This window comes from Grus americana, chromosome Z (assembly GCF_028858705.1).
Source record: "Grus americana isolate bGruAme1 chromosome Z, bGruAme1.mat, whole genome shotgun sequence".
Classification (NCBI taxonomy): domain Eukaryota; kingdom Metazoa; phylum Chordata; class Aves; order Gruiformes; family Gruidae; genus Grus; species Grus americana.
In genome coordinates, this window is record NC_072891.1 from 55,451,886 (window position 1) to 55,472,557 (window position 20,672).

General features: G+C 41.6%; 1 protein-coding gene and 1 long non-coding RNA gene across 4 annotated transcripts in view; one reads left to right on the top strand and one right to left on the bottom strand.

Annotated features, from left to right (window-relative positions):
- LOC129199571 (uncharacterized) overlaps positions 1-9,120 on the bottom strand; it is a 32,753-nt gene extending 23,633 nt beyond the window's left edge. Inside the window, exon 1 of the long non-coding RNA XR_008574688.1 lies at positions 8,774-9,120. This is a non-coding gene — a long non-coding RNA (uncharacterized LOC129199571). The remainder of the gene's footprint in view (positions 1-8,773) is intronic.
- Positions 9,121-9,268: 148 nt separating this feature from the next.
- SLC44A1 (solute carrier family 44 member 1) overlaps positions 9,269-20,672 on the top strand; it is a 79,857-nt gene continuing 68,453 nt past the window's right edge. For all 3 annotated transcript variants that reach the window (XM_054810253.1, XM_054810256.1, XM_054810254.1), the window contains exon 1: positions 9,269-9,532. In XM_054810253.1, the coding sequence (XP_054666228.1) occupies positions 9,506-9,532 (27 nt within the window). In that variant the 5' untranslated portion in view covers positions 9,269-9,505. The remainder of the gene's footprint in view (positions 9,533-20,672) is intronic.

Sequence of the window (20,672 nt, forward strand, 5' to 3'; positions counted from 1 at the left end):
ACTATTATCTGAACAAACAAAAGCTAATGACTGATTATGTCATGCCCACCTGGAAACTCTCTGGGAGGAACAACTGCTGCAAGAGGTATTCAGTCAGACCCAGGTAAAAGAAAACACAAGAACAGCAGGAGTCCATATTGTCTTTACTTAGAGTGACAGTAGTTCATCTGCCTCTCCTTTACCAGCATATCAGACACACTGTTTGACACCTGCTTAATGACTGCCATGATGACTCACAAAACCTCCTCACAACAGAATGAATCTGCACTATAAAAAACCCTGATCCCTCCTGCAAGCTCAGTAGCTGAGGCAGAGGTTATTTATTCCTCCGAGCCTGAGAAGATGTAGAAATGTCACAGGAAAATAGTCCATGGGCAATCCACTACCACAGAAGAGTTATTCTGAAGAAGGACCAAATGCAGTCAGCTATCCTAATTCTTTCATAGGTTAGCCTCCCTCATTGAAAAAGGTAGATCCACCCATTGGAGGGATGGAAGAAGTCCTCTCTTCCTATACCCAACCACCAGTGCAATGCAGCAGAACAGGTGGAGATATTGTGGAATTGGTTCTGATCAGAGAAAAGCATCACAGTAGGATGACATTTATTCTAGGAAAGCCTCTGAGGTTAAGCTGTTTGGCAAATGTGGAGGAATAAAAGCTGAAAAGGAGGTCAGGTCTCTCAATCATAACTGAAGCTCTTTGAGACTTTCACTCTACCATTGCTTTTACTGCAATGGAGTTATTTTTTTAAGAAATACTTTGACTAAGCAGTTTCTCATAGAAACTTGAAAACCACAAGTTCTTTAAAACTGGAACTTCTTATGGCAATGCATAAATCTTGCCCTAAATCTGTCAGAAAATAATTTTGATACCTGAAGTACAATGTCTGATTTATACTAGCGTCTGCCCTTGGTCATTAACCCAAACATAACCAACTGTTCAAGGAGTGAGGCATTCACTTCAAAAATGAGTTCCAACAGCATCTGCAATACCTTAGTAACTAGCTGATCAAGTAAAAAAGCAGCCTTTTTACTTTTTAAAAAGAAAAAAATGTGGAGTCAATTCCTTTTTTTCATATTGCAGAACAAACACCTACTGAAATCTGGTTTTGTGGGATGGTCACTGTTTTACCACTGATAAGGAGGTTTTATTGTGTAAAGTCTAATGTCTAGCATAAGTTATCCAAGAGAGTACCTGTGTTTTCTCCATCTACTCACAAATCTTCCTGCCTTGCACTGTTTTCATTCATTCATTGCTCCTATTTTACAAACACAGACTTGCTATATCCTCAACCTGTCTCAAATGCACAGTACATCAGGAAGCGGCAAGGGGGGCAGTTGCACCACAAGGGAGGTGAGCTTGTAGCCAGGAGCAGGGAGCATCTGGGACTGGATCAGGGCCAGAGACAGCGATTGGGGTCAGGCAGACCAGAGACAAAGCAGTCTGATGACAAGTCAGGCAGCCCAGCCAGTGGATCTAGGTCAAGGTGAGAACTGGGCCTGATGCATCTGCTTACACGACTGTGACGTGCACAGCAGTAGAACCTCAGCATGAGAGTAGCTCCCAAGGGAGAGGAGGGACAGGCCCTCATCTCTGGCCTTCTCTACAACAGTTTTTACTAGTGAAGGTGCTGACCTTGCACTCAGACAGCATAACTATAAAAAAGAAAACTTAACTCAGCCAACTAAACTCCTGGAAGGTGGATGTGCTCTGGGCCCTACATAATGAAGATCTGAAGCAAGAGGGAGAGGTTTTCTCATCTACTTCTAAATCTTGTAAAAGGCTTTCTGGTAATGAGCTATTACAAACACCTACCTTGGTGGTGTTTGTAATACCACCTCTCTAAAGTATACAACATTCCCACAGCACTACTGTTAAAACCCCCCACTTCTTCCACATTTAAATGTTTTTTATCTTTCAGCTTGAAAAATGTCTCATCAAATCTTTGGAATTTCAAAGTGACATACTTTTCACTCTCCCCCAACTCCTCCTACCAGAAATAGCTGCAAGAGCATCCCTACCAGACACTGCATACTGCCCTGGGATTTTTCCAGTGTGCCATAAAAACTGATAAAGCTGCACTGTTTGTACCGAGGGTCTGCCAGAATCTCTACGGTCAATACTTAGATAGCTGCTTTGGTCAGGTTTCTGGAATCTAAGCAGCAAGGTAACAGGGACAGTGACAGGAGGAATTCAGTCAGTTATTAGCACTCATCCCATTTCCCCCCATGTTCTTAGCCTGCTGCTTGGGTCCCTTTACCCCAGTACCTCAGTTCTGTGTCATTAATCACATGCTTATTAATCCTGCAACAGAAGTTAAACACTTTTGCTTGTCTGCCACAAATGTAATGATGCCACAGCAAAAGAGCTATTTCTCAGTGGCACCTGCTCAACAGTGCCATATCTTCAAGTGAAACAACAACATGTTTGGCATGTCAGATATTATCTACAGACAAACTGTTTCTGCTTTTATTTTGGAAATATTCTCCTACCTGAGAACTTAAAACAATTGCCAATGGAAGCATTAATAGCAGGAAAACTGGTGCAGGTGACTAGAGGCTGAAGTTTGAATGGTGTCAGGAAGAAGCAAAGAGCAACCAGAACACTCTGGAGTACTGTTAAGTTAATGGTTATGGGAAAGGCAGAGAAAAAATTCCTGCAGACAAATCCTGCTTTCTACACATTATCAAACAATTTACTTGTTGGATATTATTCTAGTATTTAGGATTACTTTGCCAAATGAAAGATGTAGCCAGAACAAAACAAACCTAAAAAAAAAATGACTGATTGTGTTCCTGTAAAATATTTCTGAATTTGAATGAACAATCAGAAGCAACTGTATCTCTGCAAATTCTGCAGGTGAGGCATAGCGTCCAGGTAATCAAAGATAAAGCCCTGACAAGAAAAAATGCTCATACTAGTTAACAGGACTTGCTCTTCCCAAGAATAATATCAGCCAATGTTTTTTCTTTGTTGTTTATACCACAGTGAGTATTGCAGATATCCAAGGATTTTTTGTCCCCTCACCCAAGCTTTTTGTGGCCTTAGATCCCACAGCTGTTAGTATGAGGCTTTGTCAGTGAGCCCAAGCCAAGGGACATGGGCAGCCTGATACCTGATACTGCTGAGCAGGTGCAACCTATATCTACTGGAGCACATATATTGTTCACAGTACCATCCAGCTGTCCAGCACCAGTAAGGATGGAAACACTCCAGCTAGATCAGCCAGATCACACAAGCTCTATCACCTGCAAAGTTTAAATTATTTTCTTAAATAACAAATGTGTTGGGGTTGGTTTGTTGTGGTTTGTTTTTTTTTTTTCTGAAAAAGAAAGTCAAGATTAACAGGAGCTGATGGATACACAAAACTTCTTAAAGTGTTCATCTGTTCTGCGTGCCAGAAAAATTAACGTAACACTAGATTTTCAAACATTCTTATGATCACTTACAGGCTTTCACTAGCAAAGCACTTAGTAATGAGTTTAAAGTCAAGCATGTCTACATGTGTAGGAAACATGCAAACTGAGATCCTCAATTTCAAATAAATCTTGATGCCTGTTTATGTTCTTATCTGGTGATGTTCTTATTTATGCAATTGGAGTGGTGGGCATTGCATACAAAGAAATTGCTTTTCAAATTTTTAATACCCTTATTTTAAAGGTGAGCATGAGTGGTGCAAAGAACAACCAAGCAGTGAGGCTGGGACCTTTAAAACCCACCCTGGAAGGAAAATGTCCAGTGAATTTCAGTGTGAAGCCCCTCATATCTTCTCCTGTTAGCTTCCACTGCCAGTTGCATTGACTGTATGTGTACTGCCAACTGCAGCGTAGAGCTGAATTATGCTGAGCCCTGTGGCCATCCTATCTCTCCATCCACCTTGCTAGTATAACTCAGTCTCAAAGTTTCAAAAGAGTACTTTCAAGGACTCATGCACAGGATACCTATCAATATTTTGAGCTCCATCAGTGTCTATTCACGTATATTCAGTATATGAATGAGGGTTTGTGTCAATGATGAAGCACTGTTTGGTCTTAAGCCTGCACCTGAGTTGAATGCCAATTCTGAGCCCACTGCAGATGTTCTCCACAACCAATAGTCCAGACCTGTGCCAATCTAGGAATCTCTAGTTGGCCATTACTACAACCGAGCTATAAAATCCATCACAGCCTAAGTCAGCCCCTGGAGAGTTATGTCTCCACCACTTCTCTCTCATACAAAACACTATACAAAAACCCAGAGCCACACAACACACTGAATATTGCCATGTCTCCTTTCTTACTGAGAAAAAGCTGAATCTTCCTTGATGAATGCTTCCTTGCATGACATTAAAAAAGAGTGTAGAATGGAACAGTGCCTCCCTCCACAGCCCTTCTTCCCTAAGAAAACAAATGGCAGGTCCCTTTAGCATAGTTTTTTTTAGGCAATGACTTTTCTCCAAGAGATTTACTGCAGCAGCCTCACAAGAGATTTGTAGCAGGCAGTGCTCCATCTGTAGTCTTATATCTTCCATGCAAGACCCATAATTTTCCCAGAGTGCAATGACAGGAGATCATAATGGCTAATCATGTATTATGATGATACTGTCTCTACAGGAAGGATTGCACTTGGCTTTCTGTGTCTCCTTTGAGCAACACAAAACTTTCTTACAAAGCTGAAACATTTTTCTGGTTGCTACTGTGACATCAGCTGGACAGCCCACCCCCCACTCAATTGCACTGTCCCAGCTATTTTAAAGAACATTTTCTGAACAGTGGATTTCACAGGGGGCTGGATACTGCATACGGAACATTTCAGCTGCAAATTGCTAGCACAGACCTGGCTCAAGTCAGTAACAATGTAAATGTGTGACAGGTGTTTCACTTGTGTGAAATGATCTACTCAAACAGTTCTTCATGCACAGGTGTCCAATGTCAGAATGAAGCCCAACAGGTATCAGTGCAAAGCAGCATTTTTCCATATAGAAAGGATATGTATTTTGATTTCATTATGGCATGAATCAACTACTGTAGGCAGAAAGCATATGCTTAGAAAGCCATTTTGCCAACCCACTGAAATATTCTTCTAATGGATCATGAACATTATTGATAGCCACCAATGGAAAGGTCCTGTACACTGTACACTTCTGTCCTCTTACCAAAGAGTTACATCTCTAAGAGTACAATGGACTAAAATCTTGATTCAGAACAGGGGAAAGAAGATTGCACCCTCCTGATTCATCCAGAAAACTCTCTGCTGCTTTCTCTTTCCTTAGAGTCTCCAGTTCTCAAATTGAAACAGACCTAATGTGACCAATTTATGGGTCTGCAGCACAAAGTAGAATCACAGCAGGTATTCTGACTTTCCCATTAAGTTCACTGAATTGACCTGTTCTTCTGTGGTCAGACAGGCGGCAAGAAGAAAATCTTAGCTTTAACTTGTGAGAGCTCAGACTTACTGAGCAATATGTGACTTTTCTTAGTCAGAGATGGAAAAGTCGGTAAGAATCCTGCTGTTCTAATCTGCAAAGGAGGATCACTCGAATGCTTTTGCCATGACTGAGTAAAATTCATAACTGTCAGGATCTTCAGGGTACAAGCTGGAGTTTGAAAGATACGGGTTCAATTCTCTGCTTTGTAACTGGTGTCCTGTGTGACTTGATACGAGCACTCATGCTGTAATTTCCCAGCAGTAAACAAGTGCAATGGCATGGCTGAACTTTTCAGGAAGACAATCAGTTTCAAGTGGATTCTGAGATATACAAGATAATGAGGCCACAGGGTTCTGAGTGGATCAGTGGGCTTTATCCCCACATTGCTCAGAGGCGGGCTGACATCCTATTTGCCATATGTTTGCTGGAATGCCTTCTAGCATCATACTTTCGTTAGTATTCTGATGAAATCAGCAGAATCACTCCTAATCCTGCACTGATACACGTGTATAAAAGCCAACAGTTCACTTGTTCACTAGGCACATTATGGAGGGAATATGTGTGATTCTGTATTTAAATAGATTTTAAAAACTCCAAAACAACAAAACAGGAATATTGAGGCTAAGCACGCAGGATAGGAATTTTTAAAAATGCCAAGCAGTTGCCAAGCATTCATAGGTGCAGGTTTATTGGTAGGTGGAAGAAGTCAGCAGAATGATAATAAGATGAGTTTGTCTATTAGAAGAGGGAGACAAATACACAGACTGCCACAATGCCTTGCTGGTGCAATACTCAATTTTTAGTCTGCATGATGCAACTCTTCCCTTTCATTAACAGTAAGGCCAAGTTTGGACTTCTTGATTGAGCGGGTAGCTCAGTACTGAGCTTGTTTGAAAACTCCATCCCAAAACTCATACTTAAGAACATATCCAAATGGTCTAAATTTCATTTTAGAATTTACAAGGTATTCATCTCATTAATAAGGAACAGAAGCTATCGATTGTTTTGTACCTTGGAAAATCCTTACGTGTTTAAAAATGGGTGCCTAAGGTCAGGATCCTACACGTGGTGAGAAAAGGTAAATATTATCACACAATTCATGCTTTCTGGAATGTTTCTTTACCTTCTTTTTTGTCCTCCTCACACTTCCCAGAGTGGAAGCAGTTTGGATAAAACCTACAGTTTACTCAATCCAAGCATTTTTTGTCATTTTAGGGCCTTCGCTCTCTTGCTGTCTCCCTTTCTTAGTATCAGATGGTACTTCAAAAACTGTAACCTGTCATTCTGAGTCTAGCAATGAAATGAAAATACAGGTAAAGCTTACCCTTCTTGGCTGAGGAGAGAAGGGCAGACTCAAATCTGTTATAGAAAAAAAGCTAGATTCTTATTAACACTAAATCTGGGCGGTCAGATTTGCACTTTAGCAGGTTGTAATATAACCATGCCTTACAGCAGATTACAATCAGCTTCAGAAAGGAATCCATAAAGCATAATTAAAAAAATGCACTTAGGCATATGCTTAAAGTTCAACTTCTGTATTACTGAATTAAGATTCAGCAATTCCCACTTCAACCCCTTCCAGTTTCTTCCCAAAATACTAATCTGAATAAATATAAAAGCAAGTTCAATCATGAATAAGCAAAAACCTTTTAACTTTTCTTCTCCTTTGTGTGACTGGCCAAACAAAGCACAGTTAAACTAACGACAGCCAGACATCTACCACTGCTGCTATTACTGCATCCCTGTAAAAAACTCTGGCCCAGAGATAAGGGCAATTACTCTGGTGATCATTTCTAACAGATTTGTCCAAATACTTTCAACAGTTGTCACAGACTTACACTAAAATCCAGTTACCTACGCTACAGCTTGTACGTCTTTGCATGATTTTCCGTAATGGCTTCCCCAGCCAACAAAGGACTGGCATTTTTAAATTACTGTAAAGCTACCATTCCACCCTACGCAGCTGCACAAAGCTTTTGATTATTGGCTAGATTGACATTTTCTATTTTTAAGTGTCCACAAATTTGGGGGCAGACACCGTGTTTTAATCCATGACAATCTTCTGATAACCATGCTGAACATGTTTAGTCTACATGCAAAAAGTAGGAGGCAGTATTTAATTACCATGACAACACTTTGAGATCCTAAATGAAACACAAGAAGTATTTCAAAAAACCTGAATTTGGTCTATTTAACAGACTGACTAAATCACATCTATGGCATGGATATCATGCTGTTGTTACCCAAGCAAATGAAAAAGACGAACACTGGGACAAAAGTCAATTTTATAAATGGCAAAACTAAGGAACAGAGAAACTGAAGTGACATGTCCAAAGTTACAAAAGAATTGACTACGGATTTCTTGTTATCTATTCCCATGTCAATCACAAAAGAAACATGCCTCTTAGAGAGTGTTCCTGCAAAACAGTTCTTTGATGGTCACACCTTTGAATACAACAAATACTTAGATAAAATGAGGTGGAACAATGAGAAATAACGACAACGTACACATAAGTGGTAAAAAGATATTTTAACCAGGTGTTAGAAAATATGAAAATTGCAAGAAATTATGTTACTTACCATTAAACTGAGAAGAGCTAAAAAAAAAGTATGATTCACAATTCACCCACACGCCAGTTTTTGTTCTATTTTGGAAGCCTAACGAGACTCCTTCTTTAGTCACAAGGCTTCTTTTCCTCATACTGCCTGTCAAAGGATCATTTTAAACTTAAGTCATTGCAGTGTTATTTCTAATCATGGATGTTCCATGACATTGACTAAAGTAAACCTGCTTTACAGTTAAGATTCAGAAAAAAAATATTTTGACTGAAGAGTATCACTTAATATGTTTAGGCCACATTCAAACAAAACTGCTGGGCCAGTAAGCTTAACTGGGCAGCCAGTTTTCAAAGAGAATGTGCTGAGAAAAGCTGTCACTTTTGCTGCCATTAATGTCTACAAGATGCAGCCAGGTACTTCACTGGTTCAGAAGCTCTGAGGCATTTGCCATCTGCATGGCTTCGGAACGTGGTCTGGCCTACAGTTCAGAGATTGAACTTTTATCATTTAAGTTTGCAGCAAACGTCATCCTGTTGTCATTCATGAAACCAACTTTTTCCAGTTACTGAGGCATACACCTCAAAAGAATGACACCTGCATCTGTGCCTCTGGGAAGGCAACAAAGCTTTCAAAAATCTGCTGCAAAAATGTAGCAACCAACTGTGAAACCAGAGGATAGACTAACATCTTTTGCATTCACTCAAGGCTACCATTTCAGCTGATCAGGTACTCTCCCCATTACACCAATGATAATAGCTAGTCTGGAGAATGGGATAAACCACAATGAAGGCACTATAAAACACAGACCTGCCAGGCTGCAGATTTCTGAAGCATCTCCCACCAGCAAGAAGAGGCACCTCAAGTCCCCTCTCACGCCTGTAGTTCGAAGTTACAAAAGAACTGACTACGGATTTCTTGTACCGCAAAGCTACACAAGCAGCTCTCGTCTCCCTTGCAGGGAGTACCAACCACTTGGAAACCACTCTGCCGCGGAGCACAGCAGCTGTCCCCCATGCCGTTCCCTCCTCGAAGGGAGTCGAAGGGAAAAGGAAGAAAGGTCTGATCAGGCCCGGCTCCGGAACGGCGGCAGTCAGCGCCCCGGGTGGGCCGAGCCGGGCCCCCGGCGACCGGGCCAAAGCGACTGCGCCACCGGAAGCGACCTGCGACGCGCGAGGAGGGGCGGAAACGGGGGCGGAGCCACCCTGCCGGGCAGGTACCCCCCGCGCTGCAGTACGCTGGCCCCACCCCGAGGGTTCCGCCCGCCACAGACTCCGCCCCTTCCCTCAGCCGCGGCCGCCGCCGCCGCCGCCGCCGCCGCCGCCGCCGCCGCCGCGGGGGGGAGGATGAGGGGGTGCCGCGGCGGCGCTGGTGCCGCAGCCGCGCTAGCCTGATCGGACCCAGCGGTTCCCCGGCGGTCATCCGTGCCGCCTCGCACCTCGCCGCCGCCGCGGGGCGGGCCGTCGCGGCGGGTGGATGCCCAGAGCCTGCCCGCCGCCTGGCGCCTAGCAGGCACCGCCAGAACAGCGAGTCGCGGACACCATGGGCTGCTGTAGCTCCGCCGCGCAGGTGAGCGGCCCGCGCCCGCCCTGGGCCCTGCTGCCCCTCTCCTCTGGCCATGCTGTGTTCCCCTCCCCCCCAACCCCGCCCCCTCCGCCGGGCCTTGCTACCCGGCCTGCGGGCCCACTGGCCCCCACGGCTGTAGGACCCCTACCCGGCTTTGTCCATTATTCTGTCCCATGGCTGTGCACCCGCTTATTTCCCCCATAGCTGTGCTCTCCGGTGGCCGTGCATCCCCTTTTACCCCTCATAGCCCTGCTTTCCCATGGTTGTACACCACTTTGCTCCCTCCCAACATCGTAGCCCTATTCTCCTCTGGCTGTGCATCTCCTCGCTACACCTGTAGCCCCGCTCTCCCGTGGCTGAGCACCCACTTGCATCCCCCGTAACCAGACTCTCCCACGGCTGTGAATGCCCTGCTTTTCCTTACCCCCCTCGTCCCGCCAACAGCTCTGCTCTTCTATGACTGTGAACCCCTTTACACCCCAGCCCTGATGCACATAACCGTGTATCGTTTTGCCCCCCCTATAGCTCTGCTCTTCCCCCTTATGGCTGGCTATGCACCCCCTTAGTCACCCCCCACAGCCCTGCTCCCATTATGCTATGTACTTCTACCTCCGCATTGGTCTGCACACTGTTCTGTGTGCTGCTTCCCCTGTGTATCAGCATCATCTTGCCCCTTCTTCCTGCAACTCCACTATCGCTTTGCAATGTTTGCCAGTCCCCTGCCACAGCTGCAGCTGCATGCCTCCAGCTCTACCCTGCCATCCCCATACTACCTTGCACCCCTGTCCTGTGGCTCTGCACTCCCTCCTTCCCTCTGCCATGCTTCCATGCACCCCCCTATATAGCTCTGCGCTCCCCTTCCCTGCAGATTTTCCTTTGGGGTCCCTACTGCCCCACCCTGGGGAGACGAGCCATCTCGTGTGAGGAAACTTGCCGTGTGCAGCCTCCCCGCCCCCCCCGGCCCCCAGGTCCACTGCTCCTAGAAAGGGAGACAGTCCTATTCCCAGCCCCCTTCCCCACTCCAGGACCAAGGGTTCAGGTGCCTCCCTGCGTCCTTTCCCTTTGTGTAACTGGCCCCATGCCCACCTCATTTCCCAGCTCGGTTTTTCTTTCTTTCCCCTCCCCCCTTGCTCTCCTTTGCCCTTACTGACGCCTTTTTTTTCCCCCAGAGTGGTGCTGCCAGGCAAGGCACAATCGGGAGCTCCACCCAGCGCTCCAGTTTGCAGCTCTGCTTCCCATTTTAACTTTCCTTTTGAACAACACGACCAGGGCTATACTGTTTTTCGGTTGGCTCCTTTCTGAAGGCTGTAGGACGAACGATCATGACTAACACTATGGCTCTGCCTTGCTTGCTTGTAAATGTTAGTTTCGTTTGGCTGTGTCAGTTGCGGTGGCTGAATCCAGCTTCCAGCAGACTGCTTATGTGGGAAAGTCCGTCTCTGCTGTCCCAGATGACTCATCACAGAGACGAGTTTTTATAGCTCATCTATTCAGGCAGATGTTATTTTTTTTTTAAAATAAGGCCTCTGTCCTTCCAATGCAAAACACTGCAGAGAGCTGTCCAGTTGCAATAGGGAGCATCCTTTCCATACAGCAAATTTTGCTGCAAAGAGGAAGGCAATCAGCTTTATGGTGCATGAAGAAATGGTTTGAATTTCAGAGAGGGAGATATATGCTAAATGTTAGGGAAAGATTTTTAAGTTGTTTGGTCATTGCAGTAGACTGCCAGGGGACAATGTAGAGTCAGTATTTTTTGAGGTTTTCTAAAAACCACATTAAATAAACACTGTCAGGAGTGACTTAAGGAAAGCTGATACAGACTTGGAGCACCGAGAGTGAAGTTGATGTTTTGAAGTAATGTTTCAAAGTCTTTTCCAAGTTTATTTTCTGTGATTCTTACCCAAATTGCTTTTCTTAAGTGTCTAATAGGCCCTTTCTAGCTCTTTATGAATTTGAATTGCTGTTTGCTGTTATGTTCTTTTCTCAAATGAAAATGGAGGATTATTTGTGGATAACATGAGACCAAAAGCAGAAGAAATAGAGGATCAGAAGGTTTAAATATCTAGCTTGTTCATAGGTTTCAAGTAACTGATTTTGTTTTTCAGTGAAATCCTGTATTCCACTGTCAGGGTGCATGATGGTAATAGTATGCTACTGAACCTTTAATTTGCTTTCCTTATGTGTGCCAAGATGTGGAACAATAATTGAACTTTGTATCCCATATTGTAACTGAAGTATAAAAAATGGTTGTTTATTTAATTCCTTAGCCATGAGCAACTGTGTGCATCCTCAGGAAATCCAAATCAAAGGGTAGTTGCTGAATATTTTATCAGCAACAGTTTTGTCTGGTGTATCGATTGCAGAAACCTTACTGCCAACAATACAGCATTACATTAATGCCTAATGTCTGTCTTATTCTCTCATCATTAACAATAAATGTTGTGTTCCTCATCTACCATTGTCTTTATACTTCCTCCTCTGTTATTTCCTCTTAAGCTTTCCTTGAGCAGGAGTCCATCAGACTTCATGTTGCCTCACTTATGATTTCTCCTTGTGTAGCTTCATCTTAGTCTTTGACATACAGTCTCTCCTCTTTATCATGACTCCTCACCCTCATTCCTTATGACTTTGTTTTTCAAGTTGGTTTCTCATTAAGTTTATTTTTCAGCTCTGTGGCCTATTTGATCTTCATCTGCTAATCCTCATTTCTGTTTCTGTGAGAAGTGATTACTTCTGTTTTGATTTTGCCAGCCATCTTATCTGATTACTGCATCTCCAAGTCCCTTTCTCATGACTGCCACCTCCTCATTTATGATAATGCACCTGCCTGTGACTGGTGGTTGAACCAGGCAGATTTTTTTGACGTCTTCTTCTTCCTAACTCTCATTTCATACTCAATTATCCTTTTTTCCTTTTTTTTCCCCAATGCATTTCCCAGTTCCTTTGCTTTGCAGGCTGTCTAGAGCTCTGCCTTAGGCTTTTTCCTGTATCTCTTCTGCAGAATCTAAAGGTTTCCAGTGAAAAACTGATTAGAATTGGCATGTTTACCTTTCCTCAGCACTCTTGCCTGCTACTTACAGTGATGGATTCTCATGTTTGCTCTCTGCTTTTTCTGCCTTTAACTACTTAGCCTGACCCTAAAGCCCCATTCATTCAATTTTTCTGTTTTAATTCCAAATTTCTGGGTTTTACCTCTTGCTGCCATCTTATTCCCTTCCTAATTTTATTTTGAGCTACAGTCCTCCATCCTCAGAACTGACAGTCAACTCTAGTCTGCTTCCCTTCTTTTCCAGACTCCTGGAACAGAAAAATGTACATTTGCCATCATACATTCTCTCTTCTTTTTTCGTACTAAATTTCCTTCCCATCCAGTTTCTGTGCTCTGCTGAAACTGCCTTCTTCTGGCCAAGTTGCAAGGAGTGCCCTCCTTCCTTACCCTCCTTGACCTCTGCTGCTTTTGATACTGTCTATAATCCTCTACAACTTGATGTCTAATTCTCCCTGGGCTTCTGTAACACTGTCCTCTTGTTTCTCTTCACTGCCTTCTGCTCTTTCATTAGTAGTTCTTCTCCTCTACTGCTATCTGTGCTTGTACATGCCAGTTCCCCCCCCCACACACACCTTTTGTTAACTTACCTCCTATTCTACCAAATTTTTCAACTTGAACTGCTATAAATAATGTTAACTTAAATTTAATACAGCCATAGCAGGCTTTCTTCCAGGTGTGCTCATTCTTTCCTGTTGTTCCACTGCTGTTTTGCCTGTTGAGGTGCTTCAGTCTGGAATACTTCTTTCCAGTGTATTTTTTCTTCTTTTTTCCATTTCAGTCTTATTCCATGCTCGCATGAAGTCCTTTCACTTCCCCTGATGTATTATCTTCTGTGATCTGCACTTGTTCCTTATCGTTACAACCAGAGTTCTTGTTTACATGTTGTTCCTTTTCGGTTTTACAACTGTGTCATCCTCTTTGTTTCTTTAGGTGATCGTGCTATTCGCTTACTTATTTAGGTGGACTTTGCTGTATTTTTTTGTGCTTGCTGTCTCTTGACTCTCACCATCTTGAAGCTTCAGCTTGTTGGGCAAACGTTGTGCCATGTCAGCTACCTTTTACAGTTGTCTTAAAGCAGTCTATGTACTTGTCATTACTTATCATGACCAGCTCCTCCTAATGCTTCTTTGAACTCTAGTTGTTTGGCCAAAGTGTGCTGACATATATGAGATGAAAACGTTGTAAAGGACAGGAGGAAAAAAACCCAACAAACAACTCTGTGTGTCTTGTCTTGCAGTACTGCTGGTTGTCAATACCTTCATGTGGTTTCAGCCCACTGTCTTCCCTTGCTGTATCTTTATCATGAGCTTTTCAAGATGGGCGCTTCTGTCTAGGTGCATCTCTTTCATTGTGGATCTGCTGTGCAACACAGCTTAAAGTTTTTACTAATTTTTGATACAGGTAGTTTTCTTGTGTTGTTTTGGAAGTGATCTTCTTTTCCCAAATGTTGAGATCTCTTGAGAGAATGGTGCCGAAGCTCTGAGTTAACAAAATAATCACATTTCTGTCAAATCTTTAGTTTCATTAAAGAAATAATACAGGTTTTGCAGTCAAGTGGCAATACTATTCCCTTTCTTTTCATTTTTCTCCTTCAGTGGTGTTTTCTGCTGTCTCACAGTAGTATATAACAGAGAAAAAGACATGCACAGCTCATCTTTAGAGTAAACAGCATAAAGGCAGTTGACAATCCTTTATAAAACTGGATTTGCAGGAGATCCTGTTGGAGTTCATAGCTCCCACATCACTGTAACTGTTAGGCTGTGCTGTAAGGTTTGTTTGATTGAAGTAATCTGTACAGGGTTTTGGGGGTTTTGGTCTGGTTTTTTTTTAAGCAAGCAAACTTATTTTCTAGTGTAGCTCAGATTGCTCCACTGATCTGGTTTATAACAATGCAAACTTTGTGGAGCTGTGTTATATCTGAGGGGACAGAAATTCATAGTTCACGAAGGGAACAAATTGTGGGGAGAAGCAGACCTTAAACCGCTTTCTCTTGTGGTAGCTGTGATACAGAATCCATTCTCCCTTCCGGCTCTCTGCGGTTAAAGTGGCTGATTGTAGTTAAAAGGTATTTGCTTTGGCAAGATGTTATAGGAAACAAGACAACATATTGAGGTTTTAGTGTTTGTGTTGGGTCTGGGAAATACTGTGTGTGTTTATTTTATCCTTACAGCTTTGTACGTTACTGGCTTAATCTAAGATATGTGTGAGAGGAGCTTGAAATCTTGCTGGAAATTGGAGGCATGACTGGAATAAACAAAGCACATGTTATTCTTGGTGGTTTTAGTGGCCTTGGTTTTTACAAGACTAAAAGAACTTCTTGTTGTAAGACCAGATGAAGACAGACCATTCATTAACTTTCCCTTAAGCACCTGCTGTCAAAACAACACAGAATAAATCCAGAGTTCCTAACTCTTTAAAAAAAAAATTGTAGTGCTGGTGAAACGTCTCTTCTGAGCTGTTACGGCTGAAGTACAATTAATGATATGTATTGTCTGTATCTTCAGTTGTGAGAGGTTCTTGCAGTCAAATGTCTGAATATAGAGGGCATCAAACTGAGCCCATTTCATTGTGGGCATGGGTACTATCACCGAAGAAGACCAGCCGCATAATAGCGTTGATAGGCAGAATGAGTTGTGAATTCTACTTCCAGGAGCTAGAAAGCTTGATTTCCCTTTCAACACATTGATGCTTCCATTCTAGCCTCTGGCAAATAGATATAGTATGAAGGATGAAGCGTACAAGCAGGATCCAAGAACAGTGCTAATGAGTCAGGCATCTCATGAAGTTGTTGACTACTTTTCTGTATTTCTGGTCTGTGAGCTCTGTTCAGTTCCTGTGAAGCATCAGGTGTCCTTTTACAAATGCTGTCACAAGCAACTGCACAACCTCTGCAAATAATTCCTTTTGATCTTAGCACAGAGAGAAGTATTTCAACTATGTAGCTACTTGTAAGTACGCTTTCAAATTCATTGAGATTTTCCCACTGAGGACTAGCTCCTTCTGAAGTTCAGACTATCTTTCACTTGTGTCACATCTTAAAACTTTTAAGTAGCACGTTATTTCCTTTACTTTGTCAAATAACTCAAAGACTGACTTTTTTTTAAGCGCTTCAAGAAATGATCGTTTGGATTAAGAACAAGCATGGAACATTGCATCCTTACAAGACAATTTTTTTTGTAAAGCGAGAACAGTTTTGGAAAAGATTAATTATCTTGCATTGTTAATAGTGAATGCTAAATCCAAAGCTTATGTTCTTGAAATCTAATTGGCATCTAGAATACTGTCAGCCATCAGAATTTTAGGTTATTAATTGTTAGGGTATATTCAGTATCATTCAGCTTTTATTTTTCATTATGAAGAAATGACAATGTTTGTCACGCAGTGAAGATGTCAACTGTCTTTATGCTGCCTACTCTAAAGGCGAGCTTTGCACTAACTATGCAAGTCTTTTTCTCTGTGGGGCTAACTATAATTTTTGTTCCTTTGAACTTACCTCAGTGGTTTCTTTTATGAAAATCAAAACTTGCAAACCAACTTGACAGAAACTGTGTCTTTGTTATTTTGCATTTGAATCTTTCTCACTTGAAAGAGCTGTTGGAAATTTGTCTAAGTCTTATGCTTTGCTTCTAAGAAAATGGTTACGCAGAGTGTTGCCAGGTGATTTCTACCCGCTGACTAAACTGATTGCTAATTTTTACCTCTATTTGATGAAACTATTCTGAGAGCTTTTTTGCGTATAAATTTCAGAGACCAAGTCTGAGTTGGTGAATAGATAATAGGATTCTTTTCGGTCTTGCAGCCACCTTAAAGTTTCACAGATTTATGAAATAAATAAATTTCATTGTGTTGATTGCTTGCAGCCCCTAGACCTCCTCTTTTTTAGTAGTTTTTTTTGTTTTTTCTTTTTTAATCTTCTAGGTAAGCAAATTTCTAATGTGGGAAAAAAGTCTATAATTGCCTCAAGAACATCTGTATACATATTTAAGAACAGAGAAAAGTCAATTTCATTTTGAAGTTCAGCTTTACAGTGCTAAGATTTATTTTCTCTGCTTTAATATGATTTCAACACCCAGTGTGCAATGCACTGCAAGAATAGGAGACGATTGCCGTGTATAGGAAAGTTGAGATTCCATACTGCATTTTACGTGCTAGTTTCTAGCTGTCACTATTTTTACCAGTAATGGTGCTAGAATATGGTGGAGAGTCACAGCAAGCAGAACATGATAACTTGTGCCTGATATCCTCTCTCAATAAATGTTACATAGTTAAGCAGTCATTTACAGCAGAAATGAACTCTGCCCTGTTTGAGTGGTTTTTGTTGTTTGGGTTTTGTTTTTTTTTAAATTGAAACCACTCTTGCTGTTCTCCAGGTACCTTATTTGACTGAAGGAGAGACCTCTGAATGTTGTATTCAGATCCATGGAAACAAAACAGGAAACCCATTGAAGCATTTTGTTCAAGGTCATGATAACCGTGTCCTGCAAATGCTTTGTCAGACTCCCCCTAGTTTGCTATGATAAACTGCAGAATAATTGCCTACTTCCTTGTAAGTATGCTTGTGTAATAAGCTAAGGGCTTGACACATTATTTCCCTTTCCACTCTCCTCCCACCCTTTCTTTTATAAATCACATAGAGCCTTCTTAGTGTTGGTTCCTATTAATCTAATACGCTTTTGATGTCCTCAAGCACTACCCTCTTATTTTAATCCTGAGTGGTTTCTTGTTATGCCAGAATTTTGGACCTGTGAGTCAGGAATTTGTATTGAAGAAGCTATGTAAGCCTCTCCCCTCCCTCCTTCCCCCCAAAACAGTAAGCTTAAAGTTTTTTCTCATCTTCATTCGAGGAAATGGGGGGGAAAAAACAGTTCTAAGAAGCTTTTATTGTGCTGATGGCATCCTTTATATATGACTGAATATAGCTACTGGCTTCTCAATTTCCAGCATCGCTCTGTCTTTGGGCTTTTGTATGCAGTGATACGGAAGAATGCACATGGCCAACGTATGCAACAGTTCATAGTGTTCAGTGTCGTGCCACAAGGACCAGGTCTGTGTTGACACATGCAAATACAAGCCCCTAACTTCCCAGAACCCTCCACCAAGTAGGCCTTTGAAAGGTAGAAAGTTGTTCTGCAAAGATTGTAACTGCAATACAAAAATACATGATTTTATGATTGTCAGTTGTTGACAAACCCATTTGAATGTAGGATGCATTTTGAAAGAATGCTTACCAAACTGCTGTGAATGTGTTTGTAAGTGGCAACATCGTCATTTTTCACAGCGGTACTGTGCAGGCCACGAGCTCATAAAAGAGCTGTGATGTTTTTCTCTTGAATTCTGTCTTTAGACACTTTAAAAGGGTGAAAAAAATCTTTTAGGGAAAATTACTCATCACACATGAAGAGAGTACAAAGAACAGGGGCACTGTTTTCTATGGAATGTCCTTCATCATCTGTGTAGACCACTAATTGGGGAGTTCTGCTGTGTGGGTTTTTTTCTGCTAATGTCATGTTGTGATAAAGCTAACACATTTATAAGCAAAGCGTGTGTTGTAGTTGGACAATGTTTTACTAGTCCGAAGTTTGAAAATATTTTGTAATTTGGGACTTGCAGACTTGTAGCAAGAATAAAATCTGAGAATCTGTTGAACAGGTTGATGTACAAATAGAAAATGCAATGTAATGAAGTCACTCCGTAGGTGCAAAATATCTTCAAAAGTGAACTGAGGGGGTGTTTGTGTGTGTGTGTTGGTACTTCCATGGTTCTTAATCATTAATAAAAAGTAGTCATGCAAAAAACCAAACATGCTTTGAAATGGATATTATAATTCCCTGAAAAATATTACTGTGATATTTGTAAAGTGTCCTTATTTTGTTGCTGCTTTCAAATAAGTACTGAACAACGTGTAATGAAGAAAAGAAACAGAACTAAATACTCTGGGGATTAAAAACTGGGCTTTTGTCTGTAGATGGTCTTCTTTCTAAACTTTAAAATCTTAGCAGGTGTGCTGATCATGTCAGCTCTATTTAATCAGCTGTGTTATATTTCAAGATAAATGTTTAAGTTTTAGACTAAGGTGGAAGCATGTAATAAAGGAGTTTTAGAAGCAGTGTTTAATATGAGTTGACTGCAAAGATGAGTGGAAGATGATATACAACACAGCATATGTCAGATTCATAAGTGAAGTCTTCCAGTATGAGCTTTCAGGGTAAACATCTTTATATTACACCATCAGTAATGTTGTAAGTGCTGTTTTATGTGTGCTCGATTTTGTTTACATTATGTTGAAAACTCATAAATACTGTGTGTGGAGTATGAGAACATTAGTGAAGTAGCAGGTGTGGACACATTGAATTGGTGGTATGCTTAGTCTCTGAAGAGAAGCAAAGTGTAAATTCATTACACTTTGGTGGATAAATTTAAAGCAGTATTACAGCTCCAGAAAACTTTTCCTAGCAGGAACTCTGAGTTTTGTACTAATAAAGAGCAGATGCATCTTTTTAGTGGACAATGCCTCAGAGGACAAGTGGTAGTATGGAGTTATTAGGCAAATAAGGATGTGGGTGCTTGTATGTAAAGTATGGGCATGTGGCTCTGAGTAAAATCCAAAAGCATGACTAGTGTCTGCTTTGCAGTAAGTTGAAAAATAAAGCATTTTGTAATGAGATTGAAGCAGAAATTCCGTAAAAATGGGCATTAGACACAATGATGATTTGCATGTTCTGTAATGCAGTCCCTTTTGGAATGGTCCAGACGCATCTGGCTTGTTATCCAGAGGGTGGTGTTATCCTGGAGGGCACTTACAGGGAACAGTGTGTATGTACAGCTACTTGTAGCTGTAATAGTCTCACAGTGACAAGCTCACTTGCCCCTGGAGGTGGGAGACCTAGCTTCAGTTCTGTAAGTCTGGTGGGAATTCTAGCCTCTGTCTCCCAGGAGAATGCTATAATCAGCAGTCTCTTTGGGGTAGGAGCAATACTGCTCTTCCCTATAGGTCTACAAGTCTAGACTAAGAATTTTTTCTGTGTGTTTATAGTTTAATAGAGTAAAAGTCTGGATTTGCTGGTGCAAGTTCCTCCTCTAGTAATGGAGGCATACCAATAATTTGCTGTATAATAAATTATGTTTATTGTGAACTTAAGAGAATCATCTGAAGTAGTGATGAACTGCAGTAAGCTACTGCTTGGTGCTTTATCTGAACACCTGTAGGTCATGCTCAGGAAGTCTGTAGGTAAAGGTGAGCATTTTAACTAGGGCAGCTTCACACAGTGTTTCTAAGCTTCATGGCACAGTAAACTAAGGGTTTTCTATAAAAAATTGTAAGGTAGTTGATAGAATCATAGAATGGTTTGGGTTGGAAGGGACCTCAAAGATCATCTAGTTCCAACCTCCCTGCTGCGGGTTGATGAAGTCATGAATTAAAGATAGTTTTAACACTTTAAAAAAAGACTTTGCTTTGGATGCTTAAACAGAGTGCATTCACCACTTCAAGATTTTATATAGAGAGCCACTTTACTTGAGTTGCTACTTTTTTTTTTTTTGGAAGTGAATGTGTGTGTGGAAGTGAGTGTGGGGTGGGTTTTTTTTTGAGGAGGGGTGGTTTTGAGGAACAGTGTTATCCAGTCTTCAGAGTAACAGAAATTCCTAGAATAAAGACTTACCTGTCTCTAGAGGTAACATACAGAGACCTTCATATTGGCATTGTCAAGGACTCTAGGCTCTGTTATTTTTGAAGCTGTTAGAAAATGTCCATGTCTTTTTCCCTCCCTCTCAGTATGAATTCCTTTGTGCAGTATCTTCAACAGGTTAAAAGTTGCCTAATGCTTTTGTTTGAAAATGGGAAATATTTTGCTAGATTTAATTTTATATTCTGATGTTTTACACCCTTGTTCAGATCAGTAATTATCTACTAAGTTGGCTGTGTATGCAGGGAAATGCTCTGTTTTTCATGAAACAATTATTGACTCATGTTTATAGTGAGACACACTTAGTCTACACCTGTAATTGGTGTCATATACATTTTGACTGCAAAGTGGTTAAAACTTAGTTCAGATGGACCATACTGGTCATCTTACTGACTGCAGTTTAACATTCAGA